Consider the following 20,505-nt stretch of genomic DNA (forward strand, 5'->3'; position numbering starts at 1 on the left):
TATAATACAGTTAGCTATTGAGATCAATTTGTAAAGAGAAATGGGATTGAGGAGGGAAAACACAGATCAGCAGAAAAACCATAAGATTATTTTTAATCCAAGGGTCAATATTGAATGTAATAATAATCACCCGGATTGATGATGTGGAGAGGCGGTGGAAATTACTATAAACGGGACACTGAATTGTTGAGTAATTTCAAAGCATTTTAAAATTTGAAAACAACAGTGAAAAAACATGATTGCTTCGTCAGCTGGCCCCCCTCCCCCTCCTGATGATAACAGAATCCCGCTAATAACCTCACACTCCCTTCCCGCCAAAAAAGCCAAAAAAGGTGAAGAAGGCCAAGCAAAGCCACTTGGCAAAAAGCCCGACCCTCCTGCCTTGAAGAGCAAAGATCTCCCTAAGCCCATCACTCCCGTCATCAAAGAGCCAGACAATTCTGCAGAAATTGAAGACATGATTGAAGAAATGACGCGTAAGGCTGAAGCTGATGAAGCTGCGAATGGCCAACAGCCTCCTCCGTAGTTTAAATTGTAGTAAATTGTACTGGCGCATTTATATATATAGTTATAGATCTTATAATTGGGGGTGATGGAACGATTGGTGGTGTTTTACTATAGTGTATATGGTGGATAGATAGGGATGCGTACTTGAAATTGTAATCGGTCGTTTCGAATATATATACACACTTTATTTTTAATATGTTTTGTGATTTTCGTTTGCGTATTTACATATCGATTTATCTTCGTATTTTGTTGTTTCGGATTATATTCTCTTTGCAGCTGTTTTTTAATTTTTTATATTTTGGTTTGAAATCTATTGATTGTGCTGTTGATTAATTCTATAGTATGTGTGCTTATGCTTGTTTCAATTTGTGTTTCAGTATCTAACTGGTTTACATCTATATTTTGGTGTATGTGTGTGTTTAATTTGTCGATTGTTCTGCTTTATATGTTGCTCAAGGTTTATGAATGGTCATGTGATTGGTTTTATTGCATCTGAAGTGTTGTGATTGGTGTTTTTTTTTTTGTATATTTGGCGATTAAGTACACGTATATAAGGCTGGGGATTAAATTTCTCGGTTGCAATTTAGTGTTCGATTCTGTAGTAGTGCAGTGTTTGTAGAATTGGTTGTGCTTGCAAGTATTACATCGATCTGATTGGTTTAGAGCCAAACTGTTATGACATTTTGTTCTTGCTAATCTATCATGATAAGGCCAGGTAGTAAAACTGATTACACGTTCTACTGATTTCATTGTTAGTTCTCAAAGATGACTAGAACCCTTGCAATGATGTAGCTTAGGATTTTTGGTAGTGTGCTAACCTCCAAGTCTTCCTTGTGGGAGCTGCTTGATCTATGATTGTTGCCCCTTTGATTTTTGCTTTCTGACTTGTCATATGCAGCAGGCAGCAAGTTGCTTTCATGGATTTTTATGCAGCACTTGTTCGAGGTGTGAGTCGTGGAGTAGTGTAAGTTGTAGTAGGGGTCGTGGTGGTAGAAGGTTGCCTGGATTGTCAGTTGGTTTGGTTGATCGGGAGCCTGGGGAATTATCGAGTGAAAGTGGGTCTGACGAAGGGATTAATTCCGTACAGGGTAATAATAGTGATTATGTGAAGATGGAGAATGGGAATCTTTCGCCTTGTAGGAGTAAGAAGAGGAAGTTCTCGCCAATTGTGTGGGATAAAGAGGAAGTGAGTAATGTATTTAAGGGTAGTACTGTTTCGACTCCTAGTGGGCTTCCGCCTCCACCTCCACTGCCCAAGTCTTATAGAAAATCACCTAATGCTATTGCTGCAGGTGCTCTGCGAATTTCTCCAGTTCAGGATGCAAGGCCTCAACACTCAGAGCCTCTCGTTGAGCCTGTCGTGGATATTGTCTGATGTAGCAGATTTTCAGGTTTATGTGTCTTCTTTTCCACTTCAGAAACAGCACATCGAGTGCAATCAGTGGCGGACGCAGGAATTTTTTTAAGGGGGGTCCAAAAAAATTTTAGAAAATCATTCTAAGAAGATTTGTATCCATCAAGGGGTCACCATGATGCATCATCAACTGCTCCCCATGATTTATATACAGACTTGCATAAAAAAAGAAGAAGTAAATATAGAAGAGACATATAGGAAGGAAAGTTAGAAAGATAGGGTTCGAACCCTGGTTTTTCATTAGAACCAAAACAGCAACAACCAGCCAGGCTACAGTCACAAGTGATGAATTTTGCATACTACCAACTTATATTTGGAAATTTAGGGGGGGCCAGGGACCCCTCTGGACCCCCCCTAGATCCGCCTCTGAGTGCAATGATGATTATGCACCAATCGTTAATATGAGATCCTCGAGATGCACAAATGATCCTGATTCCTCAGTTGATGAAGGTGAGATTTCTGTCTCCTCTTTTGATGTTAGAATGCAGAAGAAAAGGAAGAAAATGCCATTATCTGCACAACATGAGATGAAGGTGCGAAATCAGTTGATTAATCCAGAGTTTAGGGAAGTTAAGAGAGAAGGTTCTGAAGGTGCCAGGGCCAGATCATCTGATTCCGATGAAGTTGCACGTGGTAGGTCTTCGAGAAGAGATAATTATGCCGGTAAGGATTTGGACAATAATGATTACATTAAGATGGAGGAAGAACGCAATAACGGTGGTACTAGTGTTAGCCATACATGTACAGATTCCGAGGATGAACGTGATTCCCCTAATACGCCTGAACCTGCTGCTTCCCAGAGAAATGTGAACATGCTTCAGTGTTGTAGAAGTGTAGCCGAGTTTGAGAGGCTGAACAAGATGGATGAAGGTACATATGGGGTAGTTTACAGAGCTAAAGATAAAAAAACCGGAGAAATTGTTGCATTGAAGAAGGTTAAGATGGAAAAAGAGAGAGAAGGTTTTCCACTGACTTCTCTGCAAGAAATAAATATTCTTCTTTCCTTTGATCACCCCTCAATTGTAGATGTGAAAGAAGTTGTGGTAGGGAGTAGTCTTGATAGCATTTTATTGGTAATGGAGAACATGGAGCATGATCTGAAGGCATTGATAGAGACAAAGAAACAACCATTTAGTCAGAGCGAGGTCAAGTGCCTTATGATTCAGTTACTCGAGGGAGTGAAGTATCTTCATGATAATTGGGTTCTCCACAGAGATTTATAGACATCCAATTTGCTTCTAAATAACCACGGTGAGTTAAAGATATGCGGTACAGGTAAGACTACAAATTTTTTTTAACCCTACTAGGATAATTTTGCTATCACATCACTTTTAAAATTAGTAGGTTCTTTTCACATGTCATTATGAGGATGTCCGGGGTTGCTTTTCACATGTTTCTTCCTTCGTTACTATTTCTGTTAGACAGTTACCACTTACCACTACTTGGATACCAACTTTTTTATTAAGTTTATTTATACATTTCATTACAAGACTAATATAATTCTTTGGTACAGGGCACCTGAACTTTTGTTGGGAGCTAAACAGTATTCAACTGCTATTGACATGTGGTCTTTGGGTTGCATGATGGCTGAGCTATTACTGAAGGAACCATTGTTTAATGGGAAAACAGAGTTTGATAAGATTGACAAGGTAATCTTCAATTTTATTTTCAATATTAATAATCCCTTGGAAACTAAAGCTTACTTTCTGGATTATTGGTATGCATTACTTTTTATGGTCCAATTTTCAATATTAATTATCCCTTGACCCCATCGCTGCAGATATTTAAAATGCTTGGTACACCAAATGAGACTATTTGGCCTGGTTTCTCTGAACTCCCTGGAGTCTAGGTGAACTTTGTCAAGCATCAGTAAGTATCTCTCTTTCTAGATGACAGTATTGGTAGCAATAAGTATAAGATTACCCTAAGTATCTCTCTTTCTAGATGACAGTATTGGTAGCAATAAGTATAAGATTACCCTTTCTTATCTTTGCCACTGTTTTCGTAGGCTTCCAGCTTTAGGTGCTTCTGGTCTGATATAATAGCCTCAACTGGTGACATTAGAAGGGACTTTTATCATCTGTCCATTTAACAAGAGATGTATTTTTTTCAGGTACAATCTAAGTTCCCAGCTACATCTTTCACAGGTCCAGTTTTTTCAGATGCTGGATTTGACCTACTGAACAAATTCTTAACGACCCAGAGAAGGTAATTCCACATCCCTGTTGTAGGTTATTATAATTGGCATTGTGTTGTAGCTATTGATTCTTGCTTTGTTGAATGCACAGAGAATGACAGCTGATGCTGCTCTTAGCCATGAGTGGTTCCGTGAAGTTCCTCTTCCCAAATCCAAAGGTTTCATGCCTACTTTTCCTGCTCATCATGCTCAAGACAGGTATGTTCTAGGCATTTGAACTTGGTTGATGAAGATCAACTGTTCTTCTGATCACTTATCCTGTTTTACAATTTATTTGGCAATTCAACCAAATTAAATTTTTTCCAGACATACACGAAGAGTACTTAAGAGTCCAGATCCTATTGAAGAGCAACGACGGAAAGAGTTGCAGCAAAGAGAATTTGGGACAGGCGGTCTGTTTGGATAAGCAAATACAGTATTTGCTGAGGCTGTCAGAAGCTATAAGTTTTTATATGTAGAACCCACAAAATGAGATGTTGAGGTGAGAACCACGCCTGAAGGTGGTAAAAATTTATCTATGAGAAGATTATTCTTGGTGTTTTTAGCAGGCACTCCTTCATGATCTGGGTGTGAAGTTCGAAATTATAGTTCCACAATCAGATCATAGCAGCCTGACCTGTTGTTCAGCTCTTTCCGTTGAGATTAAATTGCATCTGTGACACTGCTTTCACGTGCTCCAGCTATGCATTAAAGTTCAGGTGTGGCCTTAACACATTCACAATTGTCACCACATGAGAAATATTCATTCACATTCTTTGCTGATTTTGGTTTTTTGGGTGACGTATATTTCACTCTCGTGGTACCAATGCTTATCCTTGCAAAAATATTGATACCACCACTGCTTGAATAGGTACCCCCAGATTTATTTTTCTTTCTTTCTTCCATTCATGCCACCAAGTTCAAATTCTAAAATTTTCCAGCAGGTCGAACATGATTCTCGTATACTTCTTTTTCTGCTTTACCAAATTTGTATCGCATCGATGGTTAATATATTTTATCATATTGAGTACCACTTTTTTGTTAATATATTTTATCTTGCACGGTTTCTGATAGCTATGAACTCTGAAGTCATCACTCTGAAGGCAGACTTCTACGGTTCCCGCAGATTACTTGCTAGAGAATTGAGATTTAGAAGCAGTTCTGTAATTTTGAGTCTTTGGACATCATATTAAGACCCCGAGCTCTTTCGGGCCTGGCATGCACTTCCCATTGTTTGTTGGATAATATAGCAGTCCCACATCTGATTTACTTACCATATGCCTGTCATAATGATCCTTGAGACCCTGTAACTATTTTTCCATGGATAGGTTGCCAGATTTTCTTTTGCGATTCCATTTTCTTTTCTTGCTAGCTATATATAAAATCGTGTCTGCTGGATTTATTTATTTCAAGTTTGGCAGTACATGCACAGAGCCCTGCACAGAGCCGTGCCTGAAACTGTAAGTGCCCTGTTCAAAATCTAAAAAAATGCCCTACTAATTTTTTTTAAATTTTTTTTACATGAAATAATAAAAAACTAAAGTTTGTAAACAAAAAATAATAAATAAAGTACAAAAAGTAATTTTATTACATAATCAAAATTAACTAAAAACAGTTATACATGTAAATTATAAAATGTTATGATATATTTTAGAAATTAAATATTTCTCTTAAAAGGATATGTTATACAGGTGACTTATGATATATTATTTTATAAAAAAGGTAAGATATAATATTGATAAACAAAAAAAATAGTCAAATAAAAACTAATTTATATATAAATTTGTAATTTAGATCTCTTCAGCCCATTATTTAATTTATTTTATAGTAAATTGACGTGTTTCATATAATATAACATTAAAAATGAATATATTTTAGATGAATAATATAACTGAAATTTAAATCATTATTTGAATTATTGTCACCAATTAAGAATAGGTATATATAATTATATTAGTTAACTATAAATTTTTCATTAGTAGCTTACCTTGTCAAACTAGAGCATTAATGATGATTTACAGTGTAATTTTTGTTTTTAAATGATTTTTATTTTAGTGTTTTTAGAATTAATATGACTTATTCAAGATAATAATTTAAAATTATTTAAATGATAATTTAATTATTTTTCATTTACAAATTTTTAACATTAAAAAAATATTTTTTTACTAAACATTCTTTTTCCTATTTTAATATACATATATATATACACCTGTATATGGAAAAATGTGCCCTGTCATATGTGAGGGCCCTGTGACACCAGTAGCACACCCTCGGGCACGGCTATGTACATGCAGCATCAGTGGTTCTTTGGCTGCGTTTCACAACTGTTGTCCCCTGAATCAGTTCTCAAATCCTGACACTCTTTTATCTTCTAAGAACATCAACCTTTGACCAAAACGAGTTCTTTTTTCCTTTTTTGGTTGTACTGTTGTAGCTTCTTGCTTGACCTCTATTTGATTTATCTTTTAATTTGCAGCTGCCTCCTCTATTTTTCACATCGGCTGTTTCTTTTTCTTGACAAATGTTGCAGGCTTCATAATCAAATCCCTATTTTTCAAATGTTGCTTGACCTCTATTTGATTTATCTTTTATTTTGCAGCTGCCTCCTCTATTTTTCACACCAGCTGTTTCTTTTTCTTGACAAATGTTGCAGGCTTCATAATCAAATCCCGGTTAGCAATTTGTTGGGAAGTCAGAGTTTGTTGCATTAACAAAGCTGGCTGAAAATTGCATATGTTATATTGTTATAGATTGCTGCATCACCATTCGTAAAGAAAATGAGCCAAGAAGTGGATTCAAAACAGCCTAATATGGAGACAATGGCATTGCTGACATCATAATTTTGTTATGTTAGGTTCCCCTGGTTTATGATCTTGTTTCTTTTGGAAATAAGCTACCACCTGTAGACCTTGTCAAATCTTTATAAGGCATCAAATTTTTTAACACAAAGCATCCTTTTAATCTCAGAATGATGTTGTATGCACAGGTAGACACACTGCAGGCATCAAATTTCTTAATACAAAGAATCCGCTTCTGATTTGATCTTCCCAAGTACAAGACTCCATCATAGTGCTTGGTTCAGCAAAGCTCCGTCTGTTGCCGGAAACCTCCAGCTATGATTGACAGTCTCTCTCTCTCTATCTCTCTCTCTCTCTTGATGTAATATATGATCGATCGAATGAATATAAACTGAGAGAAAACAGAGATGTACTGGAACTTAACTGATATTACTAAATTAAAAAACCCATAAACCCAAGGATTGCTAAAGACTGAGTACAACGCAAAATTTAAACTTCTACTGCTGCGACAAACCAGGAGCATCACCTGGTATGACACCACTACTTTCCTAAAAATACTCAACTCCTCACGACCTATTCAGTTGCATACAACCACGTTGAATACATCTGACTTATTCAAACAGTCAACTAAAACAAAACAAATAATAAAACAAATAATTAGTAACACCTAAATTTAAGATTATTCCAATAATCAACCCCTTAATCTTAAATTTGTGATCCGCCCGTCTGGCTTTCAACTTAACCCGTCTGGTTGGCCCGTCTGGCCTTTTGTTTGCCCGTCTGACAAAACACTTCATTGCCCGTTTGGCACTATACTTGTTTGCCCGTCTGGCACTACAAACTTGCCCATCTGGCAACTTATAACAATGCTGGTTCATCATCATCCATAACTGCAAGGTTCACTTCTTGTTTCTGTTCTTTGTCTCGTCGATATTTATAACATTCTGCAGCATAGTGTCCAAAGATGTTGCAGTTATAACACTTTATTTTGCTCTTGTCACGTCCATCATTTTTTCCGTATGATCCTTCACGGCCTCTTGCCTTCCATTTCTGAGTTAGAAGCAACTGATTCCCATTGTCTTCAACATGCCCACGAACCCTCTCTTCATGAGCTTTTAGCCTCCCGATTAGCTCTTCGACAGTCATTGTCTTAAGATTACCAAATTGTTCTATCGTAGAAGCAATTTGTACAAACTTGTGTGGGACAGCACGCAATATCTTTTTCACCACGTAGGACTCTTCCATCGGTTCACCCATAGTGCGTATGTTTGTCACAATACCACCTAGCTTCATGTAAAACTCGTCCAAACTTTCCGTCTCCTTCATGGACAGAGCCTCAAACTCAGACCTGAGTGTCTGCACCTTTGCCTCTTGAACTCTTACTGCCCCCATAGACATAGTCTTTATTGCTTCCCACGCCACCTTAGCCGTTTTCTTACCAGCCAGAGTTAACATAAACTCCTCTGGAATGCCTTGATAAATTGCTGCCAGCGCCATTTTATCCATCCGTGTTTCAACGTTCACCTTCGGGTCACTAGGCTCCACAGCCTCCCAAACTCCCTGAGCTTCCATGAAGACCTGCATCTTCATTGACCACGCCGTGTAGTTGGATTTTGACAACATCGGATAGTTTAGACTCACTGTTCCCTCCTTGACTTTTGATGCCTCCATAGTCATTAACCTCGACATATATTTTGGCATAAACAACCAGGCTCTGATATCATATGATGTAATATATGATCGATCGAATGAATATAAACTGAGAGAAAATAGAGATGTACTGGAACTTAACTGATATTACTAAATTAAAAAACCCATAAACCCAAGGATTGCTAAAGACTGAGTACAACGCAAAATTTAAACTCCTACTGCTGCGACAAACCAGGAGCATCACCTGGTATGACACCACTACTTTCCTAAAAATACTCAACTCCTCACGACCTATTCAGTTGCATACAACCACGTTGAATACATCTGACTTATTCAAACAATCAACTAAAACAAATAATAAAACAAATAATTAGTAACACCTAAATTTAAGATTATTTCAACATCTCTCTCTCTCTCTCTCTCTCTCTCTCTCTCTCTCTCTCTCTCGCTCCCTCCCTCCCTCCCTCCTGCTCCGCTTATCCACTTCCAACATAACAAAACTATAAATCTCATTAATCTATGACATAACAAACATCTTTCAAACTGAACAAAATAACTAACTTAGATGAGTATACGAAAAATAAGTAACGAAGAGACTATTTCAAAACGTGACCTAACTACTGTAGATGAGAGTTGGGATATTTTTATTAAGAGTATTATTACGTTTGCCTTTGATCTTCTATGTACGTCGGAATATAATAGTGTCCTTTTTGCAGTAAGAGTTGTGTTGTCAATGTAGAGCGATCTTGTTGCCACCGTTGGGCAAGAACTGTTGGATATTGCTTATGTAGCTGCAAATATATCCCTAAAAGTTGGAATTTTTTAAGGTAGTCCTAAATTTCCTATATCCATGATGTTTAACACATGTGATGTATAGAAAAAGATAGCTTTACATTCATGTTATATCTAATTGTGTCTTTGTTTTTTTAAGCAGAAGGGTGAAATGGTGGATCAACTAATGTGATCAACTGATAATTGAGTCACTGGAGCAAGGGTGTATAACTAAGGAGTACATGTTAATTTCTTTCGAAAACCAAAGAGAAATTTTTCATTAGGAACTCAAAGTCCTTGGCAATTACATCGATAAGAAAAGAGGGAACACAACTCCACTCTTCATGACCAAACATAGAACTAGACGCCCTATCAATAGCATGAGCCACTGAATTCGCTGATCTCCTAACAAAATAGACAAAGGAGGACCTCAAGTCCTTTAACAAATCCAAGAAATCTTCTATTACAGTCCCGAAGTAAGGTTCATCTGAAGCCTTACATCGAATTGCCTCGACTACAGATAGACAATCAAGTTCCATATAAACATTTTGACATCCTTTGTTCTTAATCCAAGACAGAGCTTCTCTAAACGCCAGAGCTTCAGCAGTCCGGGGATCAAGGGCACCCAACAAACGACCACCACCACCAGCAATAAAATCACCTTGATCATCTCTCAGAACAAAACCGTATGAGCATTTGTTACCCATCTCCAGGAAAGCTGCATCAACGTTACAAGTCTTCCTGCCCGGCGGGAGCCAAATCATCATCCCTTCCCTGCCTAGATAAGAACTCTGCCTACTTTGACTATGTTAGGCCTCAATGATACTATAGAAGGGGGTTGAATATAATATCTACAATCATTTCGATTATAAACACAAGTATGTAACAGAAAACAAGCTTATTCAATATATCAAACTCTGTTACAGTAGGTTTAATCTACTCTCTCAGTGATGTATGATATCACTAAGAGCTGCTAGGGTTACAATGAATAATATTCTCGTGAATGATAACACTTACAGTGTAAACCCTAATTTGTGTTTAAATACTACACAGTTACAAGATATCTCCTAATTGATATGATATGTTCTGTTTCCTAAAATACACCAATCAGAGATTATCTACTGTAGTCCTTTAACTGTATAACTCTCCAAGCATATCTTTTTTTGTTTAATCCAGATCCTCTCATGTAAATCAGCCGCTTTTCATCCCTGAAGTGTATCCGCACTTAAGTTCTGATATAAGTACTGATGGCTTAAGTTCTGATAACTTCCTGTCTTCAGTAAGTTCTGATTTCCAGTAAAGTTCTAATAGTAAGTTCTGAAACTAAATAAATCAAATTAGACATGACATCACAAATATATCTAACAATCTCCCCCAACTTGTAAATTATAAAAATTTACAAGTTTATAGATTTGATGATGTCAAAAACATTTAAGTACAAATGCAATGAGAGTTTATATGCACAACTAAATACAACTTAAAATACATGCAGCTTTTACCGAATTCACTGAATCATCCTGAATCCATAATGATTCCTTACAAAGTATGATACCAGCTTGGTCTCTGCATTTCTTTTAACTTCAATTAACTGAGCTTTGACTTGCTGCAGTTCTTCATCTTCAGTATCACCAATCTGATATATGACAGCTCTGAGTGCAGAATTGGATTTCTTTCAAGTCCATCTCCCAGTCTGATTACCCTTGGATGTGTAGAATCTTCATTATAGAATAAGCATCTTCCTTTCAGAATTACTTCTACCTTAGCAGAATTCTTCCTCATAGGAATTTCTCTTCCATCATCCTCAGTCATCATTGGAGTATACTCTGTCATTCTTGCATCAGAAATTTTGAGTAAATCTCTTATTGTCTTCAGAATATATTCTGACCATTTCCTGGTAACATCAGAATTTACCTCCAGTAGATAATGAATATATTGGAGCTCTTTGACAGATTTCTTCAGCACATTAGATTCAGATAATCTATAAGTTCCGCCATCAATCAGAAATAAGATCAATTTCTCTTTTACTTCATAATCATCATGAGTATCCATTACTACTTGAGCAGAAAACACTTTGTCAAGGTGCTTCTGTGTGATCTCTTCAAATGGCTTGTCAGTCAATATGAATGGATCTCTAATATCAACTTCTATCCCAGTCTGGAATTTCTCTCTGTCAGAACCTAATCCAGAAGTGTCTCTAGCTTGCTTGGCTTTTACCCCAAATGCTGCAAGTTGATTCAACATCTGATTTGTCTTAGGCTGAATTGGAATAGACTTGTTCCATAGCAGTTTCTTCTTGTCTTCTAATGTTAAGCTGTCTATGTCAACTTGAGCAGTGTCAGAGGTTGATGTCTTGATGAATTGGTCAGGATTTGCAGTTTCATCTGTAGCTTGCTGTTCTGAAATATCTTCAGGATTTATTAAGTTCTGAACTTCTTCATTCTGAACAACTTGAGCTATGTCAGAGGTTGTCTTAGATTCTTCTGTCATCCTCTTTCTTTTCAGAGTTTCAACTGTTTCATCTTCAGCAGCAGTTTCATCAAAGACTTGAACCATCTTGCACACAGGATCCACCAGAATTTGAGGAATCTTCATCTTTTGTTTCTTGACTGTCTCCCCAACTTTTCCTTTTCCCTTGTCTTTGGGATCAGTAGTAGTTTGAGATCTAGTCCTTGATCTAGAAATCTCTGTGGCAGATCTTTCTCATCACAATCCCCTTTTCTTTTGGCCTTGGTGGCTTTGTAGCATCAGAAGCTTTTGACTTGGGTTTGCTCTTCTCAGCAGCAAATTTAGCTTCTTCTTCTCTTAATTCCTCTAAATCCACTCCTGGATTATCCTTAAGGAATAGTCTCTTGGCCAATTCTTCATCAATAGATTGAATTTTGGGATCTTTGTAGAAGAATGTTGCTTTCTTTCCTTTGAATTTCAAAGGCTGCAAAAACTTCTGTGACTCTTGGCTTTCCAGCTTGGACTATCACATCAGAAGTAGTTGTCAGAACTTAATCATCAGTATTTGAAGTATCAGCATTTGTGATCAACAAAGGAACATCCTGATCTGTTGGCTTCTTTCCTTCCTTATTCCTCCCTTGCATAGACATTCTCTTATGAGAACTTGTCTGTTGAGTAGGAATTCTGCTCAGCTGCTTCCCTTGACTTTGACCTCTACTCTTTTCAGAGTTTCCCTGGTCATCTCCATGATCATCCTTTTTCTTCAGTGTTTGGCTTGGTGAGCATTTGGACTTAACTACCTTCTCCCCCTTTTTGGCATCATCTGTCAGGAGTAGAGAAAGAAGGAGTTCCATTGAAGATTGGATCTCATTTAACTGAGTCTGTTGAGCAGCTTGATTTTGTAATACCTCATCCACTTGGGCCTGCTGCTTGTCTTGAACAAGCTCAATAACATCCATTTTTTCTTGAATTGGTCTGAAAAACCTCTTCCTGTCTAGATCTTGCATCATGGCTAGCTTATCAGCTTTTTCCTGAAGTTTATCAACCTTTGCATGAGTCGTGGAGTGTTGACCTTGTAGAGTTCTTGTACTGAGAGCAGTGACCTTTAATTGATGCTTGAAGTCAGAACTTGTCAGCAACTCATCAGCTTTTGAGACATGTTCTGTCAGAACATGTGGGCTGGGAATAAAATCAGTATCATTCCATTTATGCATCCACTCAACCCCTCTAAAGGTTTCCTCCCATGGAACTGGAGCAGCCTCTTCCTCAAACTGGAATAATGCCTCCTTTCTTGTAGGCACTGGATTATTTACTGGAGCTGACTCTCCAGAACTTGCTAAAATCTCCTCATCTTCAGATAACACCAAGGTATGTATGGCTATAGGAGACTCTGAATCAGCTTTGTCTAAATTCTGATCTTCAGTTCCAAGATCAAGAATTGGTGTTGTTGGTATCTCAGCCTGTAAAATTGGAGAAGTAACAGGAGTTGGCTGTTTTATAGTTGGAGCTTCCAGATATAGAACAATAGGTATATTCAAATTATGAATATCTATTTCAGGAATTGTCTCTTGTTCTTCAAATCATCTGTAGCTTTGATTGGAGAGTGAGGCGGAGAAATCACGATTCCTGTACAGGTTCTGATCTGTGGACTTCAGGAATTTCAGATTCCTGAATCAGAACTTCTTCAGCTGCTGGCAGGGCTTCAATCACAATAGATTCTGATGAGATCAGAGATTCCTGATCCCCTTCCTCAGCATCTTCAGTATCCTCAGATTGAGTTTGTGCAATATGCACACATGCTCTTGTCTTCCTCAATTTTGATTTTCTAGATGGAGGAGTGACATGATCTGTATCAGAATGTGAAGACCTCTTTCTTTTCTGAATGCCAGAAGCTTCAGTTGCTTTCTCCTTCTGAAGAGTTGACTCTTCAGCTTCTTTTGTCACAGGTTCTGATGCATGAACCTGGACCTGTTCTTCCTCATCTGATTCATCTCTCAGAATCAGCCTTCTCTTTCTCTTTGTTTCTCTTTGGTAAAGATTGAGTAACAGATTTAGCTCTTGTGTTTTTAGGTCTGGAGGATCTGCCAGATTTTACAACTGGCACCTTTTGAGAAGTACCAGAGGTTGGTTTGGTTTTGGATTTGGATTTGGGTCTGGACTGTGAAGTGCTGACAACAGGTGCTGATGTTGGTGGTTGTGAGGTAGACTGTGGTTGTTGAGTAGTGGATGGTTGTGATGGTGCTACATCAGAGAATATGGCTGTATAAGTGTCTGGGATAGTGTTTACTAAGAATTGTTTGACAGATTGGGGTATTTGAAGAGGTCTTAGTACTTCCTTCTTGTTATCAGCAGATAACAAGTCAGTAAATGCCCTTTTATGTAACTTAAAAGGTTCAATTAGGTCACTGAACACTTGTGGCTTATCAGAACAACAATAACTATAAATTAATTGACAGAACCTAGCAAAATATACTACATTTGCATCTTCCTTCATTATGTCACCAATATAGCCTAACACAGCAGATGCATAATCAAAATGAGTCATATTAAGAAGTGCATACCCTATTTGTTGACTCATGATTGGAATGACATCAAAATTTGAGCATTTGTTAGCAAAAGTCTTTGTGATGCAATCAAAGAAGAAGCTCCATTCCCTCCTGATATAAGGCCTCTTCAACTGTCCTAGCTTGGACAAGCTTTTCTCATATCCCAAGCTTGCAATCATGTTCTGAAGAACAGATTCTCCAGGTGTTGAGTTATAAGTGCAGTTTTTAGGCAGATTAAGAGCCTGCCTCACTGTAGTAACAGTTACCACATACTCATCTTCTCCTGATGAGAAGATGATGCTTGGAGATCCAGTTTCACCTCCATCATCATAGATTCCAGTCTTCCAGAACTCCAGCACTTGTATACCAGAGATAGCTTGAGGTTGGGTCAGAGCATACCCAATCTCACTGTGAGCCAAGAAATCCTGAACAAAGTGAAGTTCTGAAGGAGCTTCATCCTTGTTCAAGATAGCAGAGTAGTTGTTTGGGACAAACTTACCTCCATTAAAAATAACATCCTTCGGTGCCATTTCTGTTGAAAAATCAAGTGAAAAGTTTGTGTTTGCAAAGTGTTTGATAAAATGCCTGTAAGAGAACGTCAGAAAATAAGAGAGTAAGAAAATAAGAGAAAGAGAGAGAGAGAGAGAGAGAGAGAATAGAGTAAAAGAGTGGGTAAAAGATTGTATAATCTTTTATCTCTGATATTTATACTCTGCACATGGTAACGTCTCTTTTGAATTAGAACCGGCAGTTTTTACACTTGGCAGCGTGTAATCAGTCAAAACATAAATAGTGGGTACGGTAAACATGCAGTAATTATTGCACACCTGCACATACCAAAACCAACACGCAACCAACTAACAAATGATTATGACTATTTTTATCTCACCTAATTATTTTTCTGAGAAATATAACCGTTACAGTAAATACTAAAAATAAGTCAAGTAAATAAATAATGCCACGCAAGCATCATGATTTGCATCAGAACTGGACTATTATCAGAATTTAACGGTCATCAGAACATGGCTTCTGTACTCAAAAAGTGAATGATTGTTTCTGTGTTTCTTCACACAAATACTGACTGGTTTCTTCAGAGTTTAATCATCTAAACATAGTCAGAACTTGTCCTCAGAATTTATGCAAGTAATACTTAACTGTTTATCAGAAACAACTTAATCACCACAGTAATTTTCATCATTCATATGGAGTGATAGTGTGTGTATGTGCAAATGATCAGATAAAGATTAAAGTCTGATAAACTTTAGTATATCTTAGAAATAAGGCATAACTAAGAAAAATGCTTAAAATCTGTCTTGAATTGTGAAGTCTACTGTAGAATAAAGTTATGCAAGAATCCACCTCAACTGTTTGTGATTATTTTATGCATCTTTTAAAATTCTTTTGACAAGGGCTTCTCAGTGTAAAAGAGTTACAACTGCCATCAGAATTAATGTTGTTATCAGAATATTTCTCCAGTAATCAGAGAATGTGAAAAGTCACCAAGAAAAATTAATTTGCTTTTCTAATGCATATAACTTAATACCAGCAATGCACTTGGATCTTCCCTTTCACATAAATTACTCTAGATTTCAAAGGAGTACCTAATTTCAAATTTTCTTTCTTTTATTTTCTTCAGATAAGTGAGGCTTATCAAGCATGTAGTTCATCCTTAAGATTTACTGACATCAAAATTTGACAGATAAGAAGCAATAATCTAGTTTATGACTTAGTAATAAGATACAGGAAGTAAATTTGACTAAGATCAAAATCAGAATTTGCTTGTGTTATTGATTTACACATAAATAACTAATTTAAACATGGGATACATAGTTTGTTAAAGACTACTAAGTCAACATCTAACAAAATAATCCTCATTGGATTGAATAGTCACAGAACATTCAAAACACTTTAAGAGTTTATAGAATCACATCAGATAATAAGCAGTGTTTAATATATTGCAATTTAAGCACAGATTACATTGATATAAGAAAATCTGTAAACACTGATCATAAAGTCTGATGTATGAGAACAAAAACTAAATAGATTTTGAGAAAGAACCTGAAACCATTCCAAGTTCATTTACCGGTCTTGTAAAAGTAGCTTCACACAGTGGGTTTGTGAAGATATCTGCTAGTTGTTGATCTGTTGGAACAAAATGCAATTCCACTGTACCTTCCATCACATGTTCCCTTATGAAATGGTACCTAATACTGATGTGCTTTGTGTTAGGTCTCAATATGTTTGTAGAAGGGGGGTTGAATACAAACAATACCGTTTAATTGAATAAAATGCGGAATAAAAAAAATGAAACAAAATTCAAGTTAAATAAAATTATTATTAAACTTGAAAGGTGTTACAACAACGGTATCGTTTACAAGGGATTAATCTCAAATCAATTATCACAAATCTAGAATAAATTCGACATGAATTTTTTCTATTTTTGCAATAAAAAGATCAAATGCTAAAAGCGATTTGAGATTAAGTTCTAGGGATTTTGATCCGCTAGATAGTTACACAAGAACAAGAAAAGTATTTCTAGTGGATTGGATTTAACAATAAATACTAGAAATAAATGATCTGTGAATTTGCAATAAGTTCTCTGCAGGTTTTCTTTTGTTCTGTGTTCTGCTGAATGATATATTCAATGCTCTGTTGAAATGATCTGCTTCTGTTTCTTTTTATCAATCAACCTGAGAGAAAAGAGCTGGCATGACAATCCAATTACCTCAGCAAGACTTTCGGTAGAACTATCCTTAGAACTAGCAAGACAATCAGAATGAACTAGCAAGACTTTCGGTAGAACTATCCTTAGAACTAGCAAGACAATCAGAATGAACTAGCAAGACTTTCGGTATGACTATTGATTGTCATACCGATTGTCATATTAGTACAAAAGATTGTCTTGCTGAATTAAAACAGATTTTAATCAAATAATAATTCTGAATTAATTAATCAATTAATCAATAAATTAATCTTTGCAGATTTAATTTATTTTCTTATTTAAATTATATGGCTTAATTAATTAATAGAGAATTAATACCAATCTTGAGCAGCAACCATTCTTCTGAACACCTTCTGAAAATCACTGTCAATTACGAATCAATTCCACCACTTCAATGTTGACACTCGATGTACTGTCTGGTTCATGAGTGACTAACTTCCGTGACGTTTCTTCATGCCTTGACCTTGATACTCTTGATTTTCTTCAGACTAAATCCTTGTAATTAATTAATACCCTGACGAGATCTCTGTCACTTGATTAAATCCACAATCTTGATTTATATCACCGAGGCTTGATCAATTTCTTGAGCTTCTTCCAGTGAATTAAGTCATCAAGTCTGTAGAAGAACAATGTTACTCAATCCTTTGACATATGTTACTCTGAGAGATCTCTCTGACGATAGAACCACTATTTACTTGTTACATCCTTATTTGAGTTGAGTTAAATCCTCGAATAAACAAATAGGCTATGATATATGCCTTTCACTTTGTCATTGAGTGTTGAACTGAATTTCATGTCATAGCAATAGCACTTTGATTGTCACAGTAAATGTCTATTTTTGAATATTTTAACCCATAGTCCAGTAACTGATTCTTCATCCAAAGAATCTATGCACAACAGCTTCCTGCAGCAATATATTCTGCTTCTGCAGTTAATGTGGAAATTTATTTATGTTTCTTACTAAACCAAGAAACCAATCTGCCTCCAAGAAATTAGCAGCTTCCACTAGTGCTTTTCCTGTCTATTTTGCATCCTGCAAAATCTGCATCTGAGTAACCTATTAGCTTAAAATCTGATTCCCTAGGATACCACAATCCTAGATCAGTTGTACCCTTAAGGTACTTGAAAATTCTTTTCACAGCTATTAGATGAGGTTCTCTTGGATCAGCCTGAAATCTTGCACAAAGACAGGTAGCATACATGATATCTGGTCTACTTGCAGTTAAATAGAGTAAAGAGCCAATCATACCTCTGTAGTTAGTAATATCTACTGATGCTCCGGTATCTTTATCTAACTTGGTGGCAGTGTCCATGGGAGTTGATGCAGTAGAACTATCTTGTAGTCTAAATTTCTTGAGTAGATTTCTGGGGTACTTGGATTGACTGATAAAAGTACCTTCTTCAATTTGTTTGACTTGAAGTCCCAGAAAATAACTCAACTGACCCATCATACTCATTTGATATCTTGATTGCATTAACTTGGAAAATCTTTCACAAAGTTTTGTATTTGTAGAGCCAAAGATGATATCATCAATATTTATCTGTACTAAAAGTAAGTCATTTCCATGGTTGAGGTAGAATAAAGTCTTGTCAATTGTGCCCCTGTGAAATCCGCTTTCCAGAAGGAATTGAGTCAGAGTCTCATACCATGCTCTAGGAGCTTGCTTAAGGCCATAAAGTGATTTGTCAAGCCTGTAGACATGATTTGGAAATTTTGGATCTACAAAGCCTAGAGGTTGTTCAACATATACCTCTTCTTCCAATTCTCCATTGAGAAAAGCACTTTTCACATCCATTTGAAAGACTTTGAACTGCTTGTGAGAAGCATAAGCCAAAAAGATTCTTATGGCTTCCAATCTAGCAACTGGAGCAAATGTTTCATCATAGTCAATGCCCTCAGAATCTTCCAAGTAAACAAATGAGGGTACTTTTCTCGCATATCACTTTCTAACTCCCAGGTTGACTCTTCAACCTTTGGGTTTCTCCACAGTACTCTTACTAAATTTATAACTTTATTCCTCAATCCATTTTTTCTCTTTTCTAGAATCTCTATTGGATTCTCCACATACAATAAATATGCCTGAAGTTCTATCGGCCTATACTCAATTACATGCCTAGAATCTGGATTATATCTCTTAAGCATCGATACGTGAAAAACATTATGAATGTGCTCCATGTGTGGGGGTAACACCAACTCGTATGCTACCTTGCCGACACGTTTCAAAATTCCAAAAAGTCCAACATATCCAGGACTCAGTTTTCCTTTCTTTTTAAATCTTGACAATCCCTTCCATGGTGACACTTTTAGTAATAATGGGTCTCCTTCTTTGAATTCCATATCCTTTCTGGCTTGGTCTGCATATTTTCTTTGACAATATTATGCTGCAATTAGCCTTTTCTGAGTAACCTCGACAACTTCCTTTATTTACTGTACTTATTCGGGTCCAAGTATTTTACGTTCTCTGACTTCATCCCAATATACTGGTGATCGACATTTGCATCCATAAAGAGCTTCATAGGGAGGCATTCCGATACTGGCGTGATAACTGTCATTGTAAGCAAATTCCACTAAGAGTAAATGTTCAGCCCAATTTCCTTTGAAATCAATAGCACAAACACGTAACATGTCTTCAATTGTTTGGATGTTCTCTCACTTTGGCCGTCTGTCCGCGGATGATAAGTCGTACTCATATTCAACTTGGTTCCCAAACATTCCTGAAAACTTCTCCAAAATCTTGAATTAAATTGTGGATCTCGATCCGACATAATAGACACAGGGACTCCATGACGAACTACTATTTCCTTCAAATACATGTGAACCAACTTATCTAGGAAAATCTTTCAATAATAGGCAAAAAATGAGCTAATTTGGTTAGTCTGTCCACTATAACCCAAATAGCATCGTCATTTGCTTTCATCCTTGGTAATTCCACTATAAAATCCATAGCAATGTGCTCCCACTTCCATTCTGGAATTTCTAGTGGTTGTAATAATCCACTTGGTCTCTCGTGCTCTACCTTGACCCTCTGACATATATAACATTTGCTGACCCATTCCATAATTTATCTCTTCATATCGCGCCACCAATAATTTTCCTTTAAATCTCTGTACATCTTGGTACTTCCTGGATGGACTGAATACCTTGAATTATGAGCTTCCTGTAGAATTTCATTCTTTAATTCCGTCACTGGTGGAATCCAAATTCTGGAAGAAAATCTGAGAATACCTTGATCGTCCTTCTGAATGCATAACTACTCTCCTACCACTCGATTAATATCTTGATCCATTATTTCCTCAGGATAATTTCTTATCTTCTCTAACAATTCTGGCCGAAAAGTCATACCATACATCTTTGCATCATCAAGTTTGAAAATTCTGATTTCCAATTCCAATTTCTGAAATTCCTTGTATAACCCTTCAGGTACTGTTAACACGTTCATTCTTTCCTATCTGCTTAACGCATCCGCCACCATATT

At 36.7% G+C, this 20,505-nt stretch overlaps 1 protein-coding gene and 1 pseudogene across 1 annotated transcript; one reads left to right on the forward strand and one right to left on the reverse strand.

The window, feature by feature from the left end:
- The first annotated feature begins 221 nt into the window (after positions 1–221).
- On the forward strand, positions 222–5,598 carry LOC141691280 (cyclin-dependent kinase G-2-like; annotated as a pseudogene).
- A 3,963-nt stretch (positions 5,599–9,561) lies between these two features.
- Positions 9,562–10,023, reverse strand: LOC141691281 (uncharacterized). The gene has a single exon (XM_074496016.1). The coding sequence runs from the start codon at positions 10,021–10,023 to the stop codon at positions 9,562–9,564; it is 462 nt and encodes a 153-aa protein (XP_074352117.1).
- Positions 10,024–20,505: the final 10,482 nt, after the last annotated feature.

The sequence above is a fragment of the Apium graveolens genome, chromosome 10 (genome assembly GCF_009905375.1).
Source record: "Apium graveolens cultivar Ventura chromosome 10, ASM990537v1, whole genome shotgun sequence".
Lineage (NCBI taxonomy): Eukaryota > Viridiplantae > Streptophyta > Magnoliopsida > Apiales > Apiaceae > Apium > Apium graveolens.

Coding starts and splice junctions, on each gene's coding strand:
- LOC141691281 (XM_074496016.1), bottom strand. CDS start 10,023: ATGGGTAACAAATGCTCATACGGTTTTGTTCTGAGAGATGATCAAGGT.